Here is a 10,626-nt window from a genome sequence, read left to right as displayed (position 1 = left end):
GAATGACAGCAGGCAGCAATCAGATCTGTACAAGACAGAAGCCTCCTCCACGGCTATGATGACCAGGGTCCCTGGGTTATGTAGTTCTCAGCAGAATGCAACAGCTGGACTGGGGGTGAGCAGAAAACAGTTCTTGCTGACTATTGATTGATATATGGCTTTGACTGCAGGTAAATTTAATATGCATAGACACTGAATCAGGCATGTCCAAGCGAAGGGCAATGAGCATTCTGCCCTGATCATTTTCCATGTACAAATTTATGCACGCCCACTCACCGGTAAGAGATTCTGTCCATCTATTTTTTTATTATTATTTCATTTATTTACTTGTCAAGTAATTATAAGATAACAGGTATAAGTATAAACATAGTTATGGATACATGAAATGGATACATATAAGAAAAATAAAAAAATCAATAGGACAGGGATGGTAGGCACGTTGGTGCACTTATGCACACCCCTTACAGACCTCTTAGGAAAAGGGTGAGGTCAATAGTAGACAGTCTAAGATTAAAGTTTTTGGGGTTTGTGGAAGAAACCACAGAGTCAGGTAGAGTATTCCAGACATTGACCATTCTGTTGCTGAAGTCATATTTCCTGCAATCAAGTTTGGTGCGATTAACCTTGAGTTTTTATCTGTTGTTTGCTCTTGTGTTGTTATGGTTGAAGCTGAAGTATTTATTGACTGGTAGGACATTGCAATGTATGATTTTATATACTATACTTAGATCGGACCGAAGGCGGCATAGTTCTACGTTTTCTCGGTCTAGAATTTCAAGTCTGGTGGCATAAGGTATTCTGCAACGAGTAGAGGAGCGGAGAACTCTTCTTGTGAAATATTTCTGGACTTTCTCAACTGTGTTAATATCAGATATCTATCTGTTTTCTTTCTTGTTAAAGTTTTTCCCCACCCCCATCAATTCATATTTCCTAATTCCTTCCTCAAGTCAGATTTGGAGGCAAGTAACAGGACAGAAAACCGATCTGGGGAACCATAAAACTCTGCCTTTTAGACTGGATGCAAGAGAGGAGGAAAATAGTAATAATAATGAAACTTTGGACTTCTGGACATTCTTCAAAATGCTTTCTGGCTAAGACTGAGAAAGAGGAGGAGTTGGAGCACATTATCAAGAGAGACAGAACTCAGAAGGATTATAGCGGTGATCAAAACCAGGGAACAGATGGAAACTGCAACCCTAGAAGACCTAACAGTTCCTTAGCGTAGAAAAAAGGGAGAAAAAAAACCTGGGCACTTGACCATTTAAATGTACTGCGTAGGTCTTATCTGAAAAAACATGTAATTTTCCCGCACTGCTTTTGAAGTATCATTACTGGGTGGCTTTGGGTTTTAAGTCAGTTGGTGTTTGAAATTGGTTGAACCGGTTGGACTGCTTTATTAATAGCCTTTCTGGATGGAAGCTAGACAGTTACAGAGTCCATGTTTTGAATTCAGCGGTTGTGATTTTGCATTTTGTGAATCTTGTGTTTTCGTAGAACCAGAGCCAGACATGGTGGATGGATCTCCCAAGCTTTGCCGCCTGTTTTCAAAACACTGTTGCAGTTTGGATCCCTTGCATCTATCTATGGATTTCTTTCCCCTTCTATTATCTTTACCTTCAGAAAAACCGCAGGGGGTATATCAGGATGTCGGCTGTCTTCAAAGCAAAAATGGTAAGGTTCAAACCCGGGAGAAGGATTCCAACCAGTGGTGGGATTCAGCCAGTTCGTACCAGTTTGAGAGAACCGCTTGTTAACTTTCTGACCAGTTTGGTGAACTGGTTGTTGGGAGAAATCATTAGAGCAGAGAACCGGTTGTTAAATTATTTGAATCCCACCACTGATTCCAGCCATCCATAAACATGTCGGATTCTTTGTTCTTTTGTGGGATTCTTTGTTCTTTTGTTCAATTTCAGTGGCTGCCCATTTCAGTCAATGAGTCTGGATGGCTTACCATTCATAAAAGATATTACAATTAAAAATATAAAAAACACACCTTTAAAACAAAAACAGTAAAACCGGTAAAAACATCCAATTCAATATAATTGTGGTTAAACATCCAATCAATACAGTGGTGGTTATTATCATTATGCTGTTCTCTTTCCACCTAGAGTGTTCAAGCACAAATAAGAATGATGAAGTGGTAGAAATACAGTTTAAAATACGGGTAGACCAAATTTTCCATTGCCTAAGCAAGGCAGTTGTTCAGTGAGTCACGTCTGACTTTACAACCTTTGGGCCGCGGTCATTAAGCGAATCACTGCCATTGCTAAGTGAATCATGTGGTAATTAAATGAATCTGGATTCCCTCGCTTGTTGGAAGCAAGATAGAAAGTCACAAATGGAAATTGCATGACCCCCCAAGATCCTAAAACCATTATAAATACAGGATGGTGCCCAAACACATGAATTTTGATTACGTGGCCATTGGGATTGGCCATAATCAGAGGTGGCTCAGGAGAGCCGCTAGCGAAGACTCTGCAGGGCTCAGAGAGCCCCCAATAACCTCAGAAAGAGAAGCAGCAAGAGAAAGCTCTGAATAGGCGTAATTGAACTTCTGGGCATTCAGCCAAGAGCATTTCACACCTGATAAAAGTGTTGCAAGCTAGATAAACAATCCACTCAGTGCTTGCGAGGGAGAGCCATTGAGAAAATCAGAGAACATAGCCACTCGCCTCCGAGGGGATTAATCCTCAAATAATAAGAATCGCGTAAGTCATCAAAAATTCCACTAAGACTCCAAGATCCCTCTCACAGTCACTGCTATTAAGCCTGGTTCACCCAGTCTTTTATTTAAGGATTAAATGCATGAAATAATAAACAACTTTTTGGTATATTATCCTTTTTAGGTAATTAGGGCAAAGAAGCAACCTCGATTTGCTGGAGTTGGCTACATCCACACCCAGTCATATGACCACCCAGTCACGCCCAGCCAGGCAGTCATTAGGGCAGAGAGCCCCTTGCTAAAAAATTTGAAGCCCACCCGCTACAATGGCTACAATGGTTGTTAAGTGTGAGGACTGGTTGTAAGTCACTTTTCCCAGTGCCATTGTGGTTTCCAACAGTTGCTCACCGAATGACTGTAAGTTAAGGACTCCCTGTAAAATGGATCTCAATTTTTTCTAATTGTGTTCTTTTCCGTTTCTTTAGATTCTTGGCTTTGCCTTGTTCTTGCTGTGTTTCTCCACCATCTCCTACCTCCTTTGGAAAGCTAGCCAAGGGGTTTCACCAGCACCCGAGCTCATAATTAGCCCTACAATTCAACTGGTCACCATGGTTGGTTGTCTCTATTTTTCACACATGCTTCTTTGCTTTGGAACTTAGGATATTATTAGCCATAATGCTGGCAAGATCTGTGCGCCTTGCCCAATTAGAATCCGAGCCTGAAAAGTGGTTGAATATCTCTTTATTTTTGCACAAACAAGGAGAGGCGTGATTAATAAGTGAGAAGAGCCCCCCACCCCTTAAAAAATTCAGGGAATCCCTTGATATCCAGTTCAAACACATTGGGTTCGGAACAAGTTCTTTCATTCGTTAGCTTCATAGGACTCTTTGCTGATGTTACCCATGTAACATGTAACATTTAATAGCATCCCATAATATCCGTGGTTTTGGGTGTGGTGCACTGGCCTAGAGGTGGAGCTCTCACCTGAAGGTCAGGACGCTGTGAGTTCAATCCTAGGTAGCGGCCGATATTTCCCTCTCTGAGCACAAATGATCTGCTGCAAACTCTGCATTGGCAAGAGGAAGGGCATCCAGCCAGTAAACACTCGGCTCCATTCAGTTTCCCCAACTCTGCCCTGCAAATGTGTGTGTGTGTTTGTAGTTCGATCTTGTTGACGCTCATCCTCATATTCAGGAGGTTTTTTTACATTATAATGAGGCGTAAGGATTTGGCAGTTCAATCCTCTGTATAGTCCTTGTCTTTAGCGGGTCTGAACTGGCTCTTATCAGTCAGCCTCCTACAGCATGCCGGGGGCGGGGGGTGTTTTCACCCACCCTGGGTTCTGGAAGCTTTCCTTGAGCTTCCAGGAGGGCAAAAAAAGCCTCCCTGGGACTCCCAGAAGTTCTGGAAGGCTGGAAACGGGCCCCGTACTTACCTGGGATCCAGAACGGGGCCGCATGGTGACTCCTGGGAGAGGAGGGGCTGGACAGGGCCAGCCAGGGATGGGATTTGCCAGTTCGCTGAACCGGCCGTAAAATTAGCTACCAGTTCGGTACCAGTTCACCCAAACCAGGGCGAATCGGTAACAGTCCATCCCTGTTTACAGCTCTCTCTCTCTCTCTAAGCACTTTACGGAGTCAGCCTCTCGCCCCGAACAATCTGGGTCTTCCTTTTACCAACCTTGGAAGGACGGAAGGCTGAGTCAACCTTGAGCCTGGTGAGATTCGATCTGCCAAATGACATGCAGACGGCAGTCAGCAGAAGTAGCCCTGCAGTACTGCAGTCTGGCCACTGCGCCACCAAGGCTCTTAAATTTAGTAAGAGCCTATATAAATATAAATACAAATACTAGATATAAATACTTTGGTGTTGTGACTCCGTCATCAGCTACAGGTTTTTTGAATGAAAGCTCCAGCGAGGAGGACTTGTATGAATCAGCAAGTTTTAGTGATTTCAATGAAGAGGAGGAGACGAATGTTACAAGGGAGGACACATTTGATTTGCAGGACCGGCCTGAACCTTCAACCTCCTCTGCTTCTCAATCAGGTTATCAGCCGGGAATGGCTGACAATGAGGAACTTATAGAGACTTCAGGTGAAGATAATAATTTAGATGATTGCTGGGTGGATGTCAGAAGCAGGCGTCTCCTTACGAGAAGAAACCAACGGGAGCACAGGAGGAGGGCAGATCAGTAATTAGACTAATTAGCTGCTGCTCTATAAAGGGAGAGAGATGACTTTGCCCTTGGTCCGGAACAAAGTGTTTGTTTGCAAGGAGAACCGAAGATTTTGGCTTGGAGGATTTAAACCTGAAATATCTTGTTGGGACTTGGATTTATTTCGTTGGAACTATTAACTTGAACTATCTTGTGGAGGCTATTTACAGCTGTTATCTGTGAAGATTCCTGTTTGCTGCCTTTATTTGCAAGGACTGCTGCTTTCAGCCTTATCTGTTTATTTTGGAAGGTGGGACATAACACTTTGGCATTTCTCCTCCATTTTAGGTCCTGGTGGTTTTTCTCACCCAGATGGAACGGATGAAAGGGGTCCAGTCCTCAGGTGTTTTGATGGTCTTTTGGCTGCTGTCTCTTCTTTCTTCTAGTGTCTCCTCTGGCTTCAAATTGCACCAAGCGATGGAAGGAGTAAGTCTGCCTCGGTCAGCCTTGCGAGGTAGTCCAGAAAGAAGCGAAACAGCACAGGGTGGTCCTCAACTTACGAGCAGAATTGAGGCCAGAGTTTCCATTCTTAAGCGAAGTGGTTGTTAAACGAGCGGTGCCTAAGTTGACCGTAACAAAAAAAAATCTTATAAGTTTGAAAGAACAGGCGGTCCTCGATTTATAACCACAGTCGAGCCCAAAATTTAAGCCAGGGGTCTTCAAACTTGATAGCTTCAAGACTTGTGGACTACAACTCCCAGAATTCCTCCTCCAGTCCTGTTAGCTCAGGAATTCTGGGAGCTGAAGTCCACAAGTCTTGAACTTGCTAAGTTTGAAGAGCCTTGTTTTAAGCTGTTAAGTGAGGCCTTTGTTAAGTGAGTTTTGCCCCATTTTACGACCTTACTTGCCACAGTTGCTAAGCAAGTCATTGCACTTGTTAAGTCAGTAACACGGCTGTTCAGTGAATCTGGTTTTCTCATTGACTTTGATTGTCAAAAGGTCCCAAAAACTGTTCACATGACCCCAGGACATTTCAATCGTCATAAATATGAACCAGTGGCCAAGCATCTGAATTTTGACCACGTGGCCATACGGATGCTGCAACGGTCGTAAATGTGAAAAATGTTTGCAAGTCACACTTTCAGTGCCGTTGTAACTTTGAGCGGTCACTAAACGAATTGTTGTAAGTCAAGGACTATCTGTACGTCTCTCCCCTCTCCATTTTCCACCCAAGAAGCTAGACAGGGTCTCTTCCGAGACGTTTGAACCGCAGTGGCGCAGTGGTTGGAGTGCAGTACTGCAGGCTACTTCTGCTGAACTGCCAGCTGCCTGCAGTTTGGCAGTTCAAATCTCACCATCCTTCCTTCCTTCCGAGGGGGGTAAAAATGAGGACCCAGACTGTTGCGGGGGCAATATGCTGACTTTGTAAACCACTTAGAAAGGGCTGTAAAGCACTGTAAAGCAGTATATAAGTCTAAGTGCTCTTGTTATTTGCCATACCCCCCTGAGGGCTCAGCTGCCTCTTATCTGACCATTGCCCAGTCTGCAGCTCTTCCACCTGTCTCCCCAAAGTCACGGCCATAGATCACTACAGGGCTGTTAACGGAGATGTAGGCAGTTGCTGGTTTAATAAGAACGGTGGCCGACTTTCAATTTAAACATTTTTTTTTAAAACAGGGATTCCAGGAACAGCCTTTCCAACATCTGTCTTCATACATTTGCTTTGCTCTGATTTTATCGGAACTGGTGTTGTGCTGTTTTACAGACCCCGCACCTTTCTTTTCCAAAATTAGCAACGACTCAGTAAGTAGCTGAACTTTGGATTGTTCCTTTATAGAGCTTGGAATATATTTTAGACAGTCTTGTTGGTGCGTTTTAAAGTTTCTAGACCTTAGCAGTTATAACAGAAGGGCTGGTGGGCTCTTTCCGAGCCCTCCCTCCTTCTCTCTCTCCGTCTCCCTCTCTCCCTCTCCCTTCTTCCCTCTCCTTTCTCTTTCCCTCTCCCTCCCTCCCTCTCTCCCTCCCTCTTTCCCTCTCTCCCTCCCTCTCCCTTTCTCTCTCCCTCTCTCTCCTTCCCTCTCTGCCTCTCCCTCCTGCTCCCTTTCTCCCTCCCTCTCCCTCTCTTCCTCTCTCCCTCCCCCCCCCTCTCAGAATAGATTTTAAAAGTTTTCATTTGTGGTCATTTTCAGGATTTCCTAAGCTCATCATGTGAACATGCATTCCTTTTACAACAAAAATGTGTAAAAATTATACTGGAGTAAATGCATAGCCCAGGGTGGTTTGGAAATTCCACTCAGATCGAGGATTATCTTGAATGTACCCTCCTAGCAATTCATTGAATATGTTCAAAGTTATGTTGAATCTCTCCACATTACAAAATACCATGTTTCTCACAAAATAAGGTCGGGCCTTATTTTTTGAGCCCCGAAAAAACAGCTAGGACGTCTTTTCAGGGGTGAATTAATTTCTCCCTCCCCCCACCATGCACCAGCGCCATCTCCAACAACAGCGTCTGAGTCGCTCCTGCTTTTCCCCCGTCCCCGTAACAACAGGGAAAAAAAAGACACTTTGGGGTACCTGGGAGCGCCACACACTGCGTTTTGGTTTAATCCCGAGCGGTTGGGTGGGCGTGAAAAGAGCCGAGTGAACGTCTTTGCTGCTGCTACCCTTGGTTCTCCAGCCTCGGGCTCTGCAAGTTTGCAAAAGTCCCGGTGCGCAGCCCGTTCCTGCATTCCAAGCACCCAGGCTGAGCTGCAGCTGTCCCTCTCTCGCCGGCGTCGTCTCCAATAACAGCGGCAGCAGCGGCGGGAACCGTGGAAGCATTTCAGCCGCTTCTCGTAACTTCCACGGTTCCCGCCGCTGCTGCCGCTTATCAAAGAGAAAAGCAACCTCAAATTAAGGAAAAACTCCTAACAGTGAGAACAATTAACCAGTGGAACAGCTCGCCTCCAGATGTTGTGAGTGGAGGTTTTTAAGAAGAGACTGGACAGTCACTTGTCTGAAATAATAAGAGTCTCCTAGTTGAGCAGAAACTCCACCAGAAATGAGTCTTTGTGAAATTTCTCACTCTGGCGCAGCCTCTTGGAGCAGGATGCCTTGCAGGGTCCCAAAGACTCATTTCTGGCGGAATTTGGGGGAGAGAAAGGAAGACTTTTGCTGCTTTCCTTGCGTGCAGCCAAAAGCAGAAGAAGAAAGAAGTGGAAAGAAGCAGCCCAGTGGCCACATGAGGCACTTGGGGTGAAAGGGGCAAGTTCCCCTCCTCTGTCCTTTCCTCCCTCCCCTTACTACCTCATGTTCACAATGCGACACAAGCCTTGTGTTCCTGCACAGCCTGGATTAATTGCTTTGGAGGTGACATTTCTCTGCGGACCACCACAATTTTCTCACGGACCACCAGTGGTCCCTGGCCCACTGGTTGGTGACCATTGGCCTAACATTCCAAGAATTTGCTTTCTCCCACCGTCTATAGCCATGTTCATTGCATTGATGTGTGCAGATTTGACGGTTGTCTTTTTCTTAAAAACATTTGCAGAATCCTTGTCCTGAATCCGGAGCCTCTTTTGTTTCCAAAATCACATTCTGGTGGTTTGCTCGGTAAGAATAATCTGCTTTAACGTACTACCAATCAATGACTTTTGCACCTTCAACTGCAACAATCCAAGAGCACACAATAGGTATAAACTTAATGTAAACCGCTCCGATTGCAGAAAGTACGACTTCAGCAACAGAGTGGTCAATGCCTGGAACTCACTACTTCATTCGGTTGTCACATCCCCAAACGCACACACACTCCTTTTCCCTCAAACTAACCACTATTGACCTCCCCGCTTCCTAAGAGGTATGTAAGGGGCGTGCATAAGTGCACAATTGTGCCTACCATCCCTGTCGTATTGTCCCCAATTATTCGTACCCGTTTCCTGTATGTTTAAACTTATGTTTATTATCTTGTAAGCTATTGACAGATAAATACAATAAATAAGTGAGCCACAGTGGTACAGTGGTTAGAGTGCAGTACTGCAGGCTACTTCTGCTGACTGCCAGCTGCCTGCAGTTTGGCAGTTCGAATCTCACCAGGCTTAAGGTTGAGTCAGCCTTCCATCCTTCCAAGGTGGGTAAAATGAGGACCCAGATTGTTGGGGATAAGAGGCTGACTCTGTAAACCACTTAGAGAGGGCTGTAAAACACTGGGACGTGGTATATAAGTCTAAGTGCTACTGCTATGAACCATCCTTTATTGGTAATCCAAACACAATAACAGATTAATCTGATGCATAGCATTTTTCCTCTCTTGTGGCTTGATCTTTTTGCTTTCTGCAGGCTGATCTGGAAAGGCTACTGGATTCCATTACAGCCAGACATGCTGTGGTCACTAGCAAAAGAGAACTCTTCTGAAGAAATCATGGACAAGGTCAAAGATGCTTGGGATAAAGGTTGTCCAAAAAGTGAACAGTAAGTTCCTCGAGTTTGTGTCCATTTTTCTTGCTGCCCTATTTATTTAGAAAACCTACAAGTAATCCTCAACTTACAATTATTTGTAGAGCGACCATTTGAAATTGCAACAGCACTGAAACAAGTGACTTACGACCAGCCCTCGCTCTTACAACCGTTGCAGCATCTCCACAGCCAACAAAATTAGGATTCTTGGCAACCAGCAGTTTAAAACCCAGTGACAAATATGCAAAAAAACCAGCAAGGAATCCAGTGGTTTTTCATGCTGTATTCATGATCCCCCCCCCCCCGATTTTTAAATTGTATTTATTTATTTTTGTTTAGTTATTCAAATTTTTATGCTACCACTCTCTCCTATAAGGTGACTCCGGACAGCTTTTTAAGCACTCGGTTTCTTCCTATTCCTCTTTTAATTGGATTTCTCTCGCGTGGAGAGACTTAATCATTGGCAAAATGCTGAAAACGACACTCAAAGATGCTCGCTTGTTATGTGTTTCCTGCAGAATGACCAAATTTGCGAGATTTAAAAGAAGGCTAACCCAGAGAGAAAATGCGGATGAGACTAGCATATTGCTCCAACCGGAAGCTATCAAGAGCAAAGAACTTCTAAAAACTTTCTGGACCGTGTTTGGAACTTATTTTCTTCTGGCAACCCTCTGTTTGGTCACCTGTGATGTCTTCTTGTTTTTGGTTCCAAAGACACTGAGGTATGTGAACCTTAAACTTTGTTTTCAAAGGGGGATTAATAAGGTTCTTTGAAGGTCATCTGTCTGATCCACAGTTTAATCCAGGAAAGTAGCTGCTATCAGAGTAACTAATATTGGAGGAGACAATAATCATGCACCAGGCCAGAGGTGGTATTCAGCCGGTTCTGACCAGTTCTGGAGAACTGGTAGGGGAAATTTTGAGTAGTTCGGAGAACCGGCAAATCCCACCTCTGCCTGGCCCCGCCTCCATCTCTTCTCTGCCTCCCATCGAGTCCCAGCTGATCGGCTGGGTCTTCTTTGGTTGCCCTGCACATGAGAACGGAGCTGGAAAGCAGGTTAGTGGGGTGGGAAGGGAAGGGGGATTTTGCAGTATCCTTCCCCTGCCACGCCCACCAAGCCACCAAGCCATGCCCACAGAACCAGTAGTAAAACAATTTGATTCCCAGCACCGCACCAGACACATCTTGGCAAATAGGATCATGATGTCTTCAGTTGAAAGGATTGAGTAATGAAGGTTGGAAAACATAAGTCTCCATTTGGGATTTTAGGGGCAGGCATGAAGAATCAGGACTATACGTCAAGTGTCAGTTAAGAAGGTTTATTGCTCAAACCAATACAGAACATTCTACTCAACTAATAATCATCACTAAATT

The 10,626-nt window shown here is 44.5% G+C and overlaps 1 protein-coding gene across 5 annotated transcripts in view; it reads left to right on the top strand.

Moving 5' to 3' along the window:
• Positions 1-10,626, top strand: part of ABCC6 (ATP binding cassette subfamily C member 6) — a 37,706-nt gene continuing 27,080 nt past the window's right edge. Inside the window, exons 1-8 of one of the 5 annotated variants that reach the window (XM_026704259.2) lie at positions 1-115; positions 1,495-1,671; positions 3,148-3,273; positions 5,166-5,303; positions 6,495-6,620; positions 8,350-8,411; positions 9,135-9,266; positions 9,770-9,973. In XM_026704259.2, coding sequence (XP_026560044.1) covers positions 56-115; positions 1,495-1,671; positions 3,148-3,273; positions 5,166-5,303; positions 6,495-6,620; positions 8,350-8,411; positions 9,135-9,266; positions 9,770-9,973 — 1,025 coding nt within the window. In that variant the 5' untranslated portion in view covers positions 1-55. Of the gene's footprint in view, positions 116-1,123; positions 1,298-1,494; positions 1,672-3,147; positions 3,274-5,165; positions 5,304-6,494; positions 6,621-8,349; positions 8,412-9,134; positions 9,267-9,769; positions 9,974-10,626 lie in introns of those variants that run through there. The other 4 variants (XM_087942089.1, XM_087942087.1, XM_087942090.1 and 1 more) reach the window with 4 other exon arrangements.

Source organism: Pseudonaja textilis, chromosome 14 (assembly GCF_049901715.1).
Source record: "Pseudonaja textilis isolate UNSWEBS1 chromosome 14, rPseTex1.2, whole genome shotgun sequence".
In the NCBI taxonomy this organism is placed as follows: Eukaryota; Metazoa; Chordata; class Lepidosauria; order Squamata; family Elapidae; genus Pseudonaja; species Pseudonaja textilis.
This window is presented reverse-complemented; position numbering and strand designations above follow the sequence as displayed.